The sequence below is a fragment of the Panicum hallii genome, chromosome 3 (assembly GCF_002211085.1).
Source record: "Panicum hallii strain FIL2 chromosome 3, PHallii_v3.1, whole genome shotgun sequence".
Taxonomy (NCBI): domain Eukaryota; kingdom Viridiplantae; phylum Streptophyta; class Magnoliopsida; order Poales; family Poaceae; genus Panicum; species Panicum hallii.
Window position 1 is genome coordinate 6,719,449 of NC_038044.1, and position 17,728 is coordinate 6,737,176.

At 44.6% G+C, this 17,728-nt stretch overlaps 2 protein-coding genes and 1 long non-coding RNA gene across 7 annotated transcripts; 1 reads left to right on the forward strand and 2 right to left on the reverse strand.

The window, feature by feature from the left end:
- Positions 1-330: 330 nt before the first annotated feature.
- LOC112886152 (homeobox protein knotted-1-like 10) lies at positions 331-6,885 on the reverse strand. Of its 2 annotated transcripts, none has more exons than XM_025951953.1 (5): positions 5,894-6,885; positions 5,680-5,793; positions 5,440-5,569; positions 966-1,204; positions 331-866 (listed from the first exon to the last, which is right to left on the reverse strand). In XM_025951953.1, the coding sequence occupies exons 1-5, from the start codon at positions 6,119-6,121 to the stop codon at positions 672-674; spliced, it is 906 nt and encodes a 301-aa protein (XP_025807738.1). In that variant the 5' UTR covers positions 6,122-6,885; the 3' UTR covers positions 331-671. The 2 variants fall into 2 exon arrangements, with proteins under 2 accessions (XP_025807738.1, XP_025807737.1); XM_025951952.1 differs by having other exon boundaries at positions 966-1,216; positions 5,894-6,883.
- Positions 6,886-11,545: 4,660 nt separating this feature from the next.
- Positions 11,546-16,935, reverse strand: LOC112884419. Of its 4 annotated transcripts, none has more exons than XR_003227116.1 (6): positions 16,390-16,935; positions 16,164-16,251; positions 13,261-15,505; positions 13,116-13,167; positions 12,834-13,022; positions 11,546-11,962 (listed from the first exon to the last, which is right to left on the reverse strand). It is a non-coding gene; the product is annotated as an uncharacterized LOC112884419 (long non-coding RNA). The 4 variants fall into 4 exon arrangements; XR_003227118.1 differs by lacking the exon at positions 16,164-16,251 and having other exon boundaries at positions 13,261-13,417; positions 13,512-15,505; positions 16,294-16,935; XR_003227117.1 differs by lacking the exon at positions 16,164-16,251 and having other exon boundaries at positions 11,546-11,872; positions 16,294-16,935.
- Positions 16,936-17,195: 260 nt separating this feature from the next.
- On the forward strand, positions 17,196-17,675 carry LOC112885085 (heat shock cognate 70 kDa protein 2-like; the record flags this gene model as incomplete). Its single annotated transcript, XM_025950763.1, has 1 exon — positions 17,196-17,675. A coding segment is annotated over one exon (480 nt), but the record flags the coding sequence as incomplete, so codon positions are not given.
- Between the last annotated feature and the right edge of the window lie 53 nt (positions 17,676-17,728).

The following is a 17,728-nucleotide window of genomic DNA, read 5'->3' on the forward strand; positions in this document are numbered from 1 at the left end:
CCGTCAAACCCTCGAACAGGGGAAAGTCAATATCAAATATCCTGGAGCAGAAGCGGGACATTTCCTTATCCTCTTTCGTCTGCTCCGGCCAACGATCGACACGAAGACGAAGCAAACCAAGAAACGGCAGCTCCGGTCAGCTCCTGAGCGAATCTCTCGCGAGTCTCATAACATCCGAGCCGCCGCAGCGGCACAAATTTTCTCAACAGCACTCGTAGCAAAATTGGGCACTGCATGAGCGCGCCAGCATCAGATACTTGCACACAGAAAAACACTCTCTGAATGCATACAGAAACAATAGGCAGATCCATTGCTAAAAGCTTCAGATACTTCTAGATTCCAACTCCCAGTATATTTTAGATTTAATAATCGGGTGATCAATGGGCGTACATACAATTAGGTAATTAATTCATGTTTTGGTACCACCAGACAGTTTTTACAGGCCACCTGAACAGCAACTCCCTTGTACATACTGTGTGTCCCGACACGTTGTCGCCCATATACACAATAATCCGACAAGATGACACGGTTATTTGTCCCAATGTGACTAATTTCCATATCAACCAACAATTGCCCATCACACGACCGGTGCGGTGCAGCGCGATGCGACGCAAACTCCAGTTGCCAGTAAATGTGTGCCTTTTTCCTGCAGGAATGCGTGTCAGCATCTTTCACGGCCCGATCGTGCCCGTGTCGAAGTAGAGCGTCGTCCCGGAGGAGGATCCGCCTCCGGTGACGCCCTCCATGAGCGCGAAACGCATGTCCTCGGACGGCTTCCAGTGCCGCTTCCGCTGGTTGATGAACCAGTTGTTGATCTGCTTCGGGTCCAGGCCAGTCATCGCCGCCAGCCTCACCTTATCCTCTTCCTGCCAAGCACGACCATGCCATCCCAAGATCACGGCCAGGTCAGATCGAGTTACAGTTTTGAGTTTTGACAATGTCAGTAGGTGTTTTCAGGGCATTACCGTAGGGTACGGCCAGCGGTAGTGCGTGTTCCACCAGTCCATCAGAGCCGATCGAGCGTCCTTCGGTAGCTTCCCTTTCTTCCTCTTCTTCAAGAACTCGGACCGCAGGCGGCTGAGACAGCCACTGTACTTCTTCAGCAGCATCTCCTTGAGCTCACGGTCAGCCAAGCGCGAGCTGTGCTCCTGCCCCACGTCGGCCGCATCTGTGTCTCCCGAGCATGGCTCGTCCTCCGAGGACCCTACCATTTCATCTTGATGCAGAAACTCCAAATCAGAATGCAATTCCCAACATGATGAAAATGCTAGGCAGAATAAGGTGGATTCAAGCATCATAATAAGATTTCAGTACGTTAGGAGAGCATACTAGAAATTTAGACTACAGGAGAATTATTCGAAACAGAGACAAGATGCAATCCACAGGCTGATAAATACTAACAACTATCCCTTTGTTCATCAACCAAAGAGAAGCACATTCAAGAACCAAACAGAAACTAAATCACATTCAGAAACAAGGCACGTCTGGACTAACGAGCAACAATTTGGGCAGATACTGAAAAAATTTGTCCTCAGTAACAACGAAAAAGATTTCAGCAGCGAGAAGTAGTCCACATGAAAATTTGCTTTACATTTTTTTTGAATAAAATGAAATTCCGAGTTCAAAACAAAACAAAACAAAACACAATTTGTAGATGTTTAGTAAGTGATTCTCCACATATTCTGTCGAATCTTTAGTGCTCAAGGGTTAATTCTCCAAACTTTTTAATTTCTTACCAGACATTGTAAAGGTTTAATGTTTTCTTCCAAAACACCCAGTGCAGCTAAGATAATAGGAGGAAAAAAAGCTGATTAGATCTGCAAACCTTATATGCATGAAGGAATCTAGTTAGTTTTTTCCCTTCCCATAAAGATCTGTTCAACTTATTGTGGAATTGATATTTCAGGAAACAGAGCAGGGTGTTAGCATCCCTTCTGCATGATTAGGTGTTAAGTCGTAAAGCTATCTACTACTTAAGGTGGTGACTCTTTGCATACCTCCTCATATTGCCGTCCATGCCATGTAGGCACCCGATAACGTTCTAGTATTACTTGAGATTAATATGTGTCAACAAGCTCAATTTAGAAGCTTAAGCTGCCATCTATCTGAGAACAACATATATTTCAGCAAATCCTTGAAGCAAACTTCAGGTGCCGTTTCTACTTTCTAGTTGAAAACCTAGCAAGCCCAAGAAATTGATTTTGAGATGTTGTACACATGCAACTGCATTTATGTCTTAGAACTTTCTCTTTTCTTAATAATCTTTGCTGGCAAACCTGGAAAGATAGCTTTTGTGACTAAGGTATCGCCAGCAAGCTGAACAGCCCCACTTAAGCACTACCATTGAATCCGGTTTTGTGCAAGCTTAGCATATTTACTCTACAAAGAAGTGGTCAAGGCAAAAAAGAAAGTATGATTAAAGAATGCAAGCTGATATTGCAGTGAAAAATTTACTGCAGCACTATGGTTTTCTTGTTCACATACTAAGTCCTATATGTTACATATATAAATAATATAAAAATAATAGAATAAACAAATATCAGTAAATATATCTGCGGAAACAATTCATAGGATGCAGAAACTACATGTTTGTAGTTCAACCAATAATAGCCTTCATACAATGTTCTCCCTTGCCACAACCCTACAGTATAGCGAGCTTTTGTAAAATATTCTGTAAGACATAGTTACAGCAAATTTGTATAGCAAGAATCCTAACAATGTGGTTGCAATAGCAGTTCCAGTGACATAGTGAAAGATAATAAGACAACCAGATTTCCATGTCAGCATTGTTCGTGGCATTTTTTTTTTTGGCAAATCAGCATAGCTAAAGGGGTTCCAGCTATTTACACAAACAGACCAATCGATGACATACTTGAATATTAAAATACTCTATTATCTATTCCAAGGATATGTCATTTGACTAATAATTTATTATAGTAAATTAAAATGGCAATAAAACATAAATGAAACAATATCTAGAACCACCGAAAAATTACTGTTGCTGACATACAGAGAAAATCACATTTCTATTGTTGTCACTCAAAAGAACTACCAAAACAGTCATCTTCACCTGTATTACTATTCAGGCATTGCAAACCAGCTGAAATTGAAACTGTCTGCAACTTCCACGTGATCAAGATATCACTTGCAAAGCTATAGATGTCGTATTGTAGAAGCCTCATAGCTTTGGTTAAGTTTGAGTATTCCTTCAGTACTCATCTATTTTTAAAATTATTAATTCAAAGCAAAAACATAGAAAATAAGTATACAAGTTAATTTAATTACGCTGAGCATGGAGAGTTTGTATCTCATTTGCATATTTTGACTTGCAAGTTGCAAACCTTCCCAAAAAAGGGCCACCGATTAATTAGTAAATCATCTGGAGCTCATGGAGCTAGAAATTGAAAATAGAGGGATTTCACAGATGGCACATGAAGGCAGCATCAATTTGATCTTTGATCTTCTACATAAATAAATTAAATAATAATAAAATATAACGGCTTTGTAGATACATAAACTAGTTATGCTAGACAGTTCAGTTAGTTTCTATTAAGATAAGTTTGCCCCACAGCTGGGACCGTTCTTTTGCTGAAGAATAATAAAAATTAATATACAGGAGTTCTAAATCACCCCTATCATTTTTAGAACATGCAAGGTCAGCATATTTGCAAAAAGTCTAAGTTAAGAACAAATGTCCAAATGTTTAGTCCACGCGAATGTCAAAAGGAACCCTTGGTAGTTGCTATATCTTCTCAAAATTGGTGTCCTCATTGAGATACATTATTGAATATTAGATCATAACACATTGTTGAACTTAAAAAAATCTATGCACTCATTAGCGCTACTTTCTGCGTGCAGTTTGCAAAAAAGTTTGATTTTTTAGAATATTTACATAACTGAATAGATCAAAGAATACACATTTGGTGTAGAATGATCTTGTCATTTTGAGTATATCTTATAATAATATTGTAGCACAAAGATACAATCAGAGTATTTAAGTTTCTTACAATATTAGTTATATTTCAGTTACCTGACATTGCCAATTGTAGTTATACACACTGCACACAGGCAGACTCTCCTTGCATGCATTTAATATTAACATGTGTGCATACTTCTAGTGGTTTGATCGAATTGTCACATTAGACATATATAGAATCATTATCCTTCTGAGTAAAACAGGAGATACATTTTTTTATGGTCATTCATACAATTGTGTTTCATGCTCCTTTGCAGTAACCTGCACGTTTCTTCTTGGCATTGCCTACATAGACTGGAATGGCAATAAAAACAAAACATGAACTGTTCTGACGAGAACTGTGCTACTATTTGTTAGGTTGTATTAAAGGTTTCACATGCTTCCATAGTTACCAAACGCCGTCCTTTTGACTTTACTAAACATGTGAAGTTTCCAAAAGTCCATCGGTGTTCACCGCTCCAAATTCACCTGTTTATGATGGTGAGATGTCACAATATACATGGAATCGCTGATGAGAATGGCAGACACAAAGCAACTCTCTAACTGTAAAAAGGTAAAGAAAATTATTCATCTCCATCCATCAGCTTAACTGGAAGCGAACTCGAACTCGCTCTTACAATAAGCTGCATTAGCAAGTAACAACTGATGTTTATCTGTAAAATGTATCGACAACAAAGCCTTACCTTGAATCACAGAAAATAATAAAGTACAAGGAAGACCCCTACTTAGAAGCCTAATTGCTGTCCTTAATCACTTGTTACCACAACAAAATCCTGGAAGAGATCATATATATCATCAGAAAATCATATGATATATTTTCAGGAAAGCCAAGCCAGTATCCAGAGCAAAATCTTGAGCTGCCCCACGACAAGAATTTTTCACCGCTGGGCACCAGTAACTATAGCCAGCAACACGAGCAAGATTCTCTTTTCCTAAAGCCATCCAAGCAGTGTCACTGCCCATCAGCGCGCAGCACTCTCTCAAGTTCCATCAGTCATCAGAGCCAGCCTACAAAGTCTACAAGCACCAGCTACCTCCATGCTCGCTCGCTCTCTCTCTCTCTCTCTCTCTGTGCACACATGAGAGAGAGAATAGAGGGAGAGTGGAGAGAGAGAGAGATGCAAAGGCAAAGCCATGGCGCTTGGTTGCACAGGAACCTTGGACAAAAACCCTACACAACACGAGCAAGCTAGCACACGCCCAGAACTTTACTCATCCGACCCCGGCGTCTGACACCCCTGCACCCCATTTGCATGGACACGATTTGACCACACAAGAGCACGCACACGCACACGCATTCATCAAAGCTAGCCATCCACCTCTACCCACGGCCCCTATAATGCACTGCACAGATGCATGTCATGTCCGCAATGGCGATGCGAAGGCCAGCTCGTACTTGCTGCCTTGCCCACCTGCAGATGGGAGGAGGAAGGGAGGGGAGATGCAAGCGAGCGGGGGGTTACCGGAGAGCGAGGCGGCCGCGCCGCAGAGCGTGCTGAGCTGCGTCCGGACGCTGCTGAGGAAGGACGCCGCCTCGTCGAAAGGCCGCGACAGCTCCTCCTTGTACCGCTCCAGCACCCCGCAGTACGCCTCCTGTGCGCGCCGCCGCCGCCGCCGTCGCGCCGATCACATGTAATAACAGCGCAAGAGTTAGAACAGGCGAAGCGCGTGGTGCGCGCGCGAGTGATGAGCGCTTGGCGTACCATGAACTCGTCGAGCTCGGGGTCCAGGCCGACCTCCCCGCCGGCGGCCGCGGCGGCGCACCGCTCCCGGCCGATCTCCTCCAGCAGCGTGGCCACCTCCGGCGGCGCGCCCACCTGCCACGCCAAATCAAGAACCGGACACGCAAGCGCATAAAGACGCAACCTTTCCGCAATTCTCGGCGAGCTCTAGCTACATGATGCGACGGCGAGGTACCTTGCGGCACTCGATGTAGGCGGAGAGGAGGGATGGGTAGCGCGGATGCCTGGCGATCTGCGCCTTGACCAGCTCCGTCAGATCCGCCGGCGGCGGGGGAGGCTGCGGCGGGGGCGGTGGGGGCGAGCCCGCTCCGCCGGCGACACCGGACGCCTCGCTGGCCGCGGCCGCGGCGCCTCCGCCCCCGGCGCGCGAGATCCCCGGGTGGATGCTGTACAGATCCTCCATGCCCCGCCGCTCCGCGCTCCCAATCTTCTTCTTGGCTGGAGCTCGCCCGCCCAGCAGCCAAGCAGCGAGTACCTCTCTAGCTATAATCTTCTATCTTCTTTCTTCTACCTATCGGCTATCTACATGCATCTGTGCACACATCCAGATAATAAAATGGCTAGAAATAGTAGTAGAAGAAGACTCCGGTGATTTTGTTTCTTTATTTGTTTGGATACGGGAAGCTCCAGGAAGACGAGGCAGCGGCAGCGGCAGAAGAAGAAAGGGGGCAAGAAAGGAAGGGGAAGGAGAACTAGCAGCAGCCGTTCGCACTGCAGCTCCTGCTGCAGCTGCTGTTGGAGCTGCAGGCGCAGAAGCTGGCGTGATCTCTGCAGCAGCGGGATACGGGGGGTGAACTGGCTCTCCGGCTGCAGGCTGCTCTGGGAGGATGATGGAGGAGGCAGTGCCTGCCAGGGAGAAGCAAAGGAAGATTGGGAAAAGGCAAAGGAATAGCTGGGGAGGTAAAGTTAGGTGTTTTTTCTTTGGGAAGAAAATAAAATAAACGTGCATGGATGATTAGTTTGGGGATCTTTGTATGGTAGGGATTTTTCTTTCATTTTTTCATTAATTCTTTTATGTAGAAGGAGGGAGAAGAACCTGTACTATTGTGAGGAGATTTGGTGATTGTTGTTTTTGCATGAGAGGCCTAGAATGGGTAGGATTTATAGAGATGCCCTTGCTAGGTACCATCAGATTGCATGGTTCCTTTTAGAGCTCGCTGGAACCTGAGGAAAGATGAATTTCACACTTTTATGCACTTTCACAACAAACTGTTCACACTGTATTTTCTTTTAGAAGACTCTCATGTGGTTATATATACAAATTTCACTATTTCCACTAAAAAGCAAATTGCACTACCTAAGTACCTATATCGACTTCTAGGGCAACAAAAAAGATGTCAGTCATAGAAACCTTTAAGAAGAGATAAAATTTTCCCATCCATAGAAATGCTTATCTGTCATGTAATGTGGAAGACAAAACTTCAAAGCTGTTGGAAGAAGCGATACTATAGTGCCACCGCCTGAGCAAGGACGCCTTTGTAACTGATGCCAGGATTCAGTGTTTTCCATTCATGCAATAGATCACAATCACTATACGATTTATATACCATTTATTTTAAATCCTGTAACATCAGATGTTTGATACTAATTAGAAGTATTAAATATAGACTAATGATAAAATAAATTTTATAATCACTAGATTTATTCTCGAGATGAATCTATTAAACCTAATTAGTTCGGGATCAGCCATGTGATGCTACAGTAAATATGTGCTAATCGTAAATTAATTAGGATTAATAGATTCATCTCGTGAATAAACCTTAGGCTTATGCAATTAGTTTTATAATTAGTTTATATTTAATCTTTTTAATTGATATTGAAACATCAATGTGATAAGGTTTAAAATAAACGTCAAGGCAGAGACACCTCCCTTTTATGTACACTATCCAATTTGGATCTTTAGTGCCCGTTCGTAAGGTTTTTCATATAGGTTCGCATTCTCTGTAGGCCATCTACGCATATTTTCCGCTCTTTTCTTTCTAAGGTTTTTCATCTATCTTGATCGATTGTGCTACCTTTTGTTTCTGTCCTTTTCACTCTTGTAGTCTAAAAGGAGGTACCTCAAGAGTGCCTCTAGTTCCATGGTGCCAAATGCACAAGGAGCCTCACATGCAAATGCCCAGTTCTACAAGCACGTGACAGGAAAAATGTAACGAGTGCCTTGGTCAGTAGTCAGTACCACAGGGAAAAGAAAGAGAGAAGGGGGAAGATTGGAGAGGGCAGAGACATGCACAGTGGGTGAACCGAGGCCTCCGAGGGCACTGTCCTCTCTCGCTCATCGTCCTGTTGCCTCCTTGCTGCTTCAAAGGAGGAGATGCGCCTCTGCAGCCGGGGGCCCAGAGAACACACGCGCGCACGTGGGAAGTGCGTGGGGCCCCGCATGCCAGTTAAGTGGAAGGTGGGCCAGCGACGCGGGACCCGCATGTCGGTGGGACGGTGCGGCAGGCAGAGGCCGGTGGGTGTGGGTGAATGGAGTGGGGGCAGCGGGCAGGCGCCCGTCTTCCCCGCCGTCCCATCGCCAGTACTGAATAGTTCAACACCGACGTGACATTCCGCCACGTGTCATCACATCACCCGATCCGTGCAACCCCGTGTCAGCTTGTATTTTCTTTTCCCTTCCACCACCCCCGCTTGTACCGTGTGGAATTTGAAATGTCTGAATTTGCAGTGCTCTTTTATGTTTCGCTTGTGCACATTAACCGGACTCGTGCATTTTTCTTAGGATAAAGGGAATATCATTTGACTAAGGATACTTTTACATTTAATTCCAGTAATACAAAGTACTAAATCAAACATTATAAGATTTATGCTTTTAGATTAACCATGAGTAATATTTCCATGAATCTATAATTTTCATGTCATTAAACTATGCGAACTTTTAAGAATTGGTGGTCACAGATATAAATATTTGACTTAGGGCATAGCTGGAACAACAACTATCCTGAAAAGGAGAGAGTATTAATTAGAGAAAAATATTATGTGTGCCCAAGGACAGAACTACAGTTTAGTGTCTGAGTCCCAAAGTAAACAAATGCTCTTGCCTATTATAAACAATTAAAAATGGTAACGGACCATAATAGCTGGGATACAGTGTTTGAGCTTCAGGTTACAGCATGCATGTTGCAGTGGTGGTGGGTCCAGGCCTTTCATCTTTGGAAAATTTGCCCCCGTGCCAGACGATCTCCACCAGACAAAACGTCAAGCAAAGCATGAGGGCTTTTGCATCGTACCAACAATATCAAAGAGAAATTGATTATTGGCTTCAACAACATACATCAAGATCGCTCAACAGTTGGCCTATTATAAATGAACAGTTGGTAATAGCTATCGCGGCTGTGTTTGCCACGGCTCAAAGATAGGTACATTGACATTGTTTTTCACTTGATTCGTTCTGTTTCTAATTTAAATCATTTTATTTTAGCATAGAACTAGGTTACTGTAGCTCCGCCATTTACAGCAAAAAGGAAAAAAACACAACGTGCAAATGGTTACTCTTTTTCAATTTTCGAAAAATGACACTGCATCGGTACATTCAAATAGGGATACCTCCTGCTAGTGTGTCCAGCTCGAGGAGCGCGAGGTTATCCGTAACCACGCGCTAAGCTTCTGGGCAACCGGGCGTACGGCCCAGGCCTGATGGCTGGGGGCACGGTCTCCGGACCTCCCCCCACGCACTAGCAGGTCTAGCGCCTCCACGTGCCCGCAAGGACTAAAGTGCTCAAGAACGGCTGTCACGAGGCCGGACCGCCGCGGGGTGGTCCTAGGCCCCCACGTGAAGAAGCCGGACCCCAGGTGGTCTGAGCGCCTGAGCTAGCCAGGGGGCCCGGACCTCCCATCCCTCCGGGGAGGAGGTCCAGTGTCGCCATGTACCCCTGAGGGAGCGCTTGCTAAACCAGCGCCGCCACGTGTCCGGAGGATTCCAGCCTTCTGCGAGAAGCCAGCCCAACTACCGTATTAAATGCGGGTGGTTGCGGTGCGCGCACCCGAGACAGGGCATGGGCTGTCCTCTAACACGTTGGGCAGGTATGGCTGACATCACGGTAAGCCCAGTTACCGAGGCGGCGCGTCACGTTGCAGCGCCGGGTGCGTGAGCGAGGGGCGTATGGTCACATCACAGCGCCGCGCACGTGAGTAAGGAGTCATTATGACCTGCTACAGGAAGGCCACGGCGTGCACAACTACAGTGCGCAAAGGCTACAGCACGGCGGGTCAGTGTAGCCCCTTCGCCTGTCAGCAGGAGCTGGCTCTACAGCGACAGCACGACCCCCTTTATGCATGTCAGCGGCAGCAGACTCAGGACGGCACGAGACCATATCCAGACGGAGGATACGCACAAAGGTTGATGAGGAAGATCTCAGGATCTGAGGCACTAAAGGCTCCGATGTGTACGTTATTTAATATGTCGCCGGGTCCACCTGTCGGGACCCCGCTCAGTGTACACGCTCCCCTTAGGCCTATAAAAAGGAGAGCGCGCACGTTACAACATAAGTTCCACGAACTCACAAGTTCACACAAGCTTCCTCCTCGAGGTCACAAGTCCCAAGCTTAGTCACACACACACCACTAGTTTCACAGACACTCGGAAGTGTTCACACACACAATGAAATTGACATTCATGCAGGGTTAGCCGTTCCTCACCAAAACATACAATATATCACACAGTGGACGTAGGATTTTACACTCCGGCGGCCTGAACCACTCTAAACCCTTGTGTGCTACTCGTGATTATTCGCTTTTAGATCGAGCATTTCTTGACTTGCCCCAAACTCATCCTAAACTAGGATTAGGTGGGTGCACTCCGCCATCCAGCTCGAGAAATCCTCCTCCGACGGTATGAACTGTTTGTTTGGTTGAATATCGCACGACCAAGACGACAAAGAAGACCGGCCGAATTTGTGGAAGGGGGTAAAATTTATGTGTCCCTTTGTGTTATCACTGCATACTTGGAAAATATCGGGACAACTGGGTAAGGATGTAGCCCCATTGCCTAATTTATTGTTCTTTTTTTGTTATTTTACCCCTAGCCTCAATGTAGGCTCAAAGTAATTTTAATTATATTTTCTAAAAATATATAGGCACATGACATCTGATTAGGTGACTTTTAGTTTTTGTTGTGATGCACAGTTGAAAATTTTAGTTTGAAATATGGCAACTATACTGTTCATAGAAGATATTAATAAAAACTGTCGGAAAGCAAGATAGTACTAGTGATATGAGAGCAAAAAATATGGTCAAATACACATTGGGTCCCATAGCTATTGTATATTTGTACGGTGATTCTTGGCGAGCGAAGGACAGAAGAGTTGGAGGCATGTGAGTTTGTGCTCAAACAGTGCAGCTGACCGGAGCTCACGACTTCGTTCAATTAATTAGAACTAGACTTGCTTGTTTCCTCTCCTTGTTGCAGGTGTTTCTCACCTCCTTACTCTTATGTTTGTTCCCGCGGTAAGCTGATTGTCTCTTTGATGACCAAAAAAAAAAGAAAATGCTATGTTATGGATTTATGTATGTGTGCCCCCATACAAGAAAAGCAGCATAAATGGTGATTTTTTCATGAATTTCAAGATTTTACGGCATCATTCAAAAGGCGGGAGTTATAGGGTTTCCTGTGAGAATAATGCCGTCTCTTATAAATTCCTTGTGTTCCTAATGAGGCCTTAAGTGTTCAATACTAATTCTAAACGACTTGGATTGCTAGATACTCCCTCTAGACAGATCCTCAAGAAAAAAGAATTGTGTCATTGCAGGGCATAATTAAACTTGCTGATCATGATGTCATAGTTCTAAATATCACCATAGTCATGGAAAGGCGAGAGAGATAAAAGGAAGAGAATATTCATTATAGGAGTACTATAAAATAAAGCGAATCAACCTGATTATTCAATACCTAACGCTACTAAAGCTGGGAATAGTACATGAGGTACTGTTCCCATTGCAGAGCTAAGCTATTGCTTTCCCTTCCAAGTTCCAAATGCCACCACACATTCAAAGCTGTGCTGCCTGGAGCCAAGGAGGGGCTAAAACAGTTTTGTGGACTTGTGGTTGGCCAGTGAGCTGAAGACCTCAGAGCCAGCAAAAGTATCCAGATGTGGCAAGTTTAGATGATTGATGGCATCCAAAGATAAAAAGATGGCTGTCCTGGGGATCATCTGTGCTGAAATAGAGTAGGACTGTTGGTGAGCCAGGACCACAAACGGTTTTCACCAGGACCACAAACTGCCTCCTTGGAAGCACCAACTGCCTCCTACTTGCATCAAACAACAATTATCAGCGGAATCGTTTCTTTATGTTTCCTTGACAGCAACTTTCTGATTTTTTCATGCATGCACAATTCTTCCGTGATCCCTGAGGTATTTCAATAGATCTCATGTATGTGTACGCATGTGTTGTGTTCATGTTTGCTTTCCAAAGTACCGTAACAAATCTCCTATCAATAATAGGTGATAATTGTTTGCAAAGTGGTGAAAATTGCAAGGGCAGTGAGTTGGGCTGTTATTAGTGTAGAGTGACAGGAGGAACATCAGGATGATCTTGTCTCGTGCTCACAAACATGATATATCGATTTATGTGTCCATACTGAATAAAAGCTGATACCATGACAACAAACACGAGTTACAATCCTCTTTTTATCGCATCGATATATGACAAGCTTATATTGATTTATCATTAATGAGTTGCCTTCTTTCTCTAGCTAAAGAATGTAAGTATTTTTCTAAAATAGTATTTAGTTGTCTGTGCAGCAGGCCTTCTAGTAGTTTTATAATTTAGCTTTTTTTAAGAGGAAGCAAAGCTTATCTAGAGAAGGTAAGGAAAGACATAAGTCAATAATGCATTATTGTCCATAGGCCCTACTCTTTTTGAGACATATCTTCAAGACAAGGACAGCCACTGTCAAGTCTAGACAATGAGGGCCTAACCGACGCCATATCTATGTTTTGGTCATCTTGATCTTTTAACAATGCGTGTAGCCATATAGGTAACATTGTAGCCCCTGGTAGATACGTGCTTGCTTGACACGTATTTTTTGGGTTGGTTATGTTGTATGATGTAAATAGTTCTAGTTACCTTAACAATTCTAATTCTGGAGAAAATAAAAGGAGGACCCGACCGATTACCTGGATATCGCAATTGGGTCCAGCAAATATTTGAAATCTGTGGTTTCTAATGCTGATCTGAATTTTCTGCTCAGGGTAACATCACGTGGATTGTTACTGAGAAATTCCCCACTTCATATTTTATCAAAAAGCAGCTCTGATGGACAGTGACTTCGAAGTTGAGACCTTCATTGTCATCTTTTCACCTTTCTAGCAACAAACAAGCACAACATGAATGCATTGTTTCATTTGTTTGGTATGAAGCTGCACTCGGCTGAGAAATCTGATGAAATACGTGCTCACATTCCTCTCAAGAGGTCAAATCGCAATGGGCCTTCGCATCCCGAAAATTAATCTATATAGAAAATTTCCTTTCATGAGACTGTTGAGGAAATAGACAGCACCAAAAATCAGGATTGAGCAGAAGCCGGGAAGCAGATGAACATACGCATGAAAGTGAAAACCGGAAGCTTATCTGACGCTACTCCACCGCCCGTGACGGTGAAAATAAAATCCAGTACCCAAAATAAAACCTGATGAGTGTTCAATCCCCATCACCTGCTCCAGTGCTCTAATCCTAGCTTCAGTGGAACTTCCATTGTTGACTGGATGAAAATTTCAAACCCAACCTATATAAACGTGACTTATCTCTGCAAACCAATCAGCCATTCAGCATCTATCATCTCAAATCAACCTCACCTTTTTGCCTTTGGAGTGATGCAACTGAAAAACCCATCTTTTTGTCTGGTTTAACTCATGTCTCATCTGATTGTTGCAATTGAATGTAAGGCAACTGGTTGTGAAGTCCCTGGAAAATTTTAAACAGCCTGGATGAGTTCTGTGCATTAGCAAAGCCCAATGGTTTTTGGAACTTGGAAGATTCCCCTCTTTCTTTGAGAGGATAGAACTTGAAGTTGGAACTTGAAACATGGCTACTTTTGAAGTTCCCACCAAGACTGCGAAAAGCAGGGTCAGGAGCTAAGACAAACAAAAGCAGAAACCTCTCACTTTCAAATATCCATCATACTCATCATTCAACCATTTGACAAGAGTAGTTTTATAATGCCAATCTTAAAGTTCCAAGAAAGCCTAGAGATGTGTACATGCCGTAAACTACTGACAAATGGAGTACTACTATTAATAAACCATGATGTCAGAATGGCAATGAGATCAGCACTCTTGTTTATAGTAAGCAAAGCATTACTATAAAATAAGTTGTATTAAGCATTTCTATAATGTTAGCTTTAAAGGGGTTAATGACTACATCTGGCATAAGTATGACCTGATGGAGACTCATCTAGTTACAGCTTTCGCTTTTGGTCTAATCATTGCTGTGCAAGTGTCATAATACTACAGTTTGATTGTTTATCAAGAGAATAACAGACGATTAACTCAACAGAAAAGCATGTTTGAAAATGTCTTCCTTTTTCAGGACATTTCCAGAAGCATTTTGCATATACAGTCTAAAACTGGTCGGTCAATCGCATGTTTGGTGGATAACATTTGAAAGAACGCTACAACAGGAAAAAGAGGGGACAAAAGGGAACATAATACCATAGTGGAAGTGGAACCATCAGATGGATGATTTTGTACTTGAGTGGTACAATGGAGGCACATTGTCTCACACAGTGTTTGTTTATAGCATTGAGAAGTCCAGAAGTCTTTCGTGCTAGCTATGCCCAACAAATGATACAATCATTAGTCTAAGTATATCTTTTCTATAACTCCATTAGTTTAAGTATTGGGACAGGCATTTTTTTGCCAAAATTAGCAAGAGGATAAACACTTGGATCAAGGAAACAAAGAGGGCATTGCAACAGATAGAAAGAGCAAGAATCTACTCCAGGGAATAGATAAATCAACAAGTGGTGATAAAAGAATGGCAAGCACAAAAGATTGTCGGCATATCATAGGTTTTTGTCCTTATTGAACCATTTATTTATAGTTGTCAGGATAGTGAGATCAGATTCCCTAATGTAGGTGGAGGGATTTGGGCCACCCCAGTTTTATAGTTTGATTCTCATGCAGCAGGTACCATTTGCAGCATTAAACTATGATTGAGCCTTATCTTTACTGATAATTCCCTTCAGTTTTCTAATGGAAAAGGAGAGGCAGCTTTCTTAAGCATGGGCCTCAACAAATTGGGCCACACTTGTACAATAATGTACTATGCATTACTCAGAATTCAGAAACCTATTAATTATGTTCTCCTTTTGGTTGAAACGTTACCAGCTTACCAGCACAAATCAAATCTCTGCCTCAGATTTAGAAAGCACATATCAACACAAGGTAAGAATAGATAAAACTTCATATAAGGTATTCCCTAACTGTAACAATGGAAGGTACCTGCTTTGCAAAAGTCAAGTTTTAAAGTGTTTTAGCAGTTGATTCGCTTTGACAAAAAAGGAAGAGAGAGACAATAATAATGTAATGAGCCGTATTAATGAACTCAAGAGATGCTTAAAAACAGACCTGGCAGTGGTTACTGCTTTGCTACCACAGTGCTGAACTTACCCTTGCCAACCAAATCATTGAAGGTACTTGCCCTCCTTTGCTTGTTCTATTGACGCATCTTCCACAAGACCACAACCACCAAGTAGTGCGACCTAGTGTGAGGCGAATGTCACCCCAGCATGCACGACTTTAAGTGCTACCATTTCGCTCCCTTGATGAGAGGGACAGTGATTTCGGACCTGTAAAAAGGTGCAACTCAATTAAACTACTGTAATTTTACTTGTTCCATGTCTGATTACTATTAATATTGAGCTATGCATGCAGTTTGAACTCAATTACACTATTATTATGTTGTTATCTTACTCGCTCAGTGGACTACTAACTCCAGCTTGGCACACAAGTATTCGAGATAAAGTATTGGCACACTAAAGTCAACAGCGAGAGCAGGCAAATATTATTGTTATTCAGAATGATATTGTTTTAGCACCGCTTCTGAAGAATAATTAAATAAGAAAAGAAAGGGCTTCTGAATTGAAAGGGAGTGGTCACACTTGCTGCAATCAAGAACAAGACATAAAAACTGCACTTATCATTCAATTCAAGCATGTGTCACAAGGAGCCCGGGCGAGCAAAACACTAGTAGTTCCTAAGCAGTGTAGACAGACATCTGAATCTTGGTTCCTGTTGAGATATTGTTGTTGAGGTGGACGGCCATAATGGCACGGAACAACGGTGGCTTATTCTCCCGGACTACAGCATTTGGTGAGAGAGAGAGAACACAGAACAGTATATACAGCACATTTTATGCCCTGTTAGGAAAAGAGGTTGTAGGAGGTAAAAATTCTTAGGATTTTGTGGAAATGTCAATAAAATCCTGAAACTTCCTACAACATCAACCTTCCAGACAGGCCCTTATACTGCCACTCCTGCCCAGCGAGGAAATTCATCGAACAGGTGCCGTGCAACGCAGGAGCTGAGCCAAAGCCTAGACAAACAATGGACGTGGAAGTAAGTAATCATGGCATACCAGCGCCAAGGTTCTCCCTTGGCTGCGCTGAGTGAACCCGTGAAGCAGCTCGATCGGCGTGAATGACGACGCATCGGAGCTGAAGCGCGGACTCACCCTTCCTTCCGGGCCTCCGGCGCTGCCTGCTCCGTCAGCATGTGAGGACATGCTGGTCTCGATGACAATCGGTGTGGGCTGAAGTGAACGAAGGTTAAACAAAGAATGCCTCTGTTTGGATTCGGCAGCGTCACGGAAGGAGAAGGGGATTTCCATTTCTCAGGACGCTTGCTGGATTGGAATTAGGAGCTGACGAGCAACAAGCGGCGACCGAGCGTCCGTTGGCGCCCCCGAAATGGATTTCAGTTTCACCGCCCTGGTGTCAGGACGGGGCATCTCATCAGTCAGTAGCAACGGGCAACGGCGATCATGGTGAACTGCAGGGAACGGCGGAAGGCCCAGTCGCCTAGCTGCCGCCGCTGCGGCCGAACCGCGTGGAGGAGGTAGGTAGGACCATGAGGGGAGCGCGAGGGGAGCTGGAGGCAGCGGAGCGGCAGGTGGGATCTCGGAGGCTAGCGTGGTATTTATCGCGGCGGCGCGAGCGAAGGTCGCCGGCGGCTGCGCGGGCTCGCCGGCTTCTCCGGCGCCGGCCCAAAATATTTGCAGTTCACCCTTGATCCAAATCAGAGATCATTTTGTAAATTCGGGATTGGTTATTTTTATAAAACCCCCTGTTTTGGATCGCGATTCATAATCGCGATCCAATCCAGGGGTCCTATTGTAAAAGTTTGGATCGTATATTTTCAAAACACCCCCTGGTTTGGATCGCGATTAGTAATCTCAATCCAAACTGGGGGTCCTTTTGTAAAATATCCGAATGTATATTTGCACACAGAGCCCTGCTCCGGTCGGCTCCGCCTCCGGCACCGACGACCGCGCCGCCGCCGTCACCGTTCGACCTAGGTTCCGTTCCAACCGGAAGCGCAAGGTCAGGTCAGGTCCTGCCCTACCACGTGGGCGGCTCCTCCCGGACCTCTCGCATCTCCAAGGTGCGGCAACTGCTCCGGGACTTGTTCGACGGCGACAGGGATCTCTGCCAGAGCGTCAACCCTGACGAGGCCGCGGCGCACGGCAGCGCGGTCCAGGCCGCCATCCCGAGCGGCGAGGAGGTGGGTGACGAGAAGGTGCAGGTGCAGGTGCGCGACGTGAAGCCGCTGCCCCTTGGTCCGGGGACCGGCGGCGGCACGGTGACCATGCTGATCCCGAGGAACACCGCCATCCCGGCGGCGGAGGAGCGGGCCGTCACCACCTGCTCCGACAACTGGCGTGGTCGTTCTATCGTGGTGGAAATTGGGTTTAGTTGTGGAAGCCAGCGGGATTTGGAAACTCGCGATGAGCTCTGCTGAATGCTGAATGCTGATCAGCATCTGAATATGTGATGATGCTTGCTTAATTGCTG

Excerpts from the sequence above, each read along its gene's own strand:
- LOC112886152 (XM_025951952.1), bottom strand. The coding sequence starts at position 6,121 with ATGGAGGATCTGTACAGCATCCACCCGGGGATCTCGCGCGCCGGGGGC. Across the intron at positions 5,794-5,893 it reads CCTACATCGAGTGCCGCAAG|GTGGGCGCGCCGCCGGAGGT; the intron begins GTACCTCGCCGT and ends TTGGCGTGGCAG. Across the intron at positions 1,217-5,439 it reads CGCGGCCGCCTCGCTCTCCG|ATGAAATGGTAGGGTCCTCG; the intron begins GTAACCCCCCGC and ends TTCTGCATCAAG.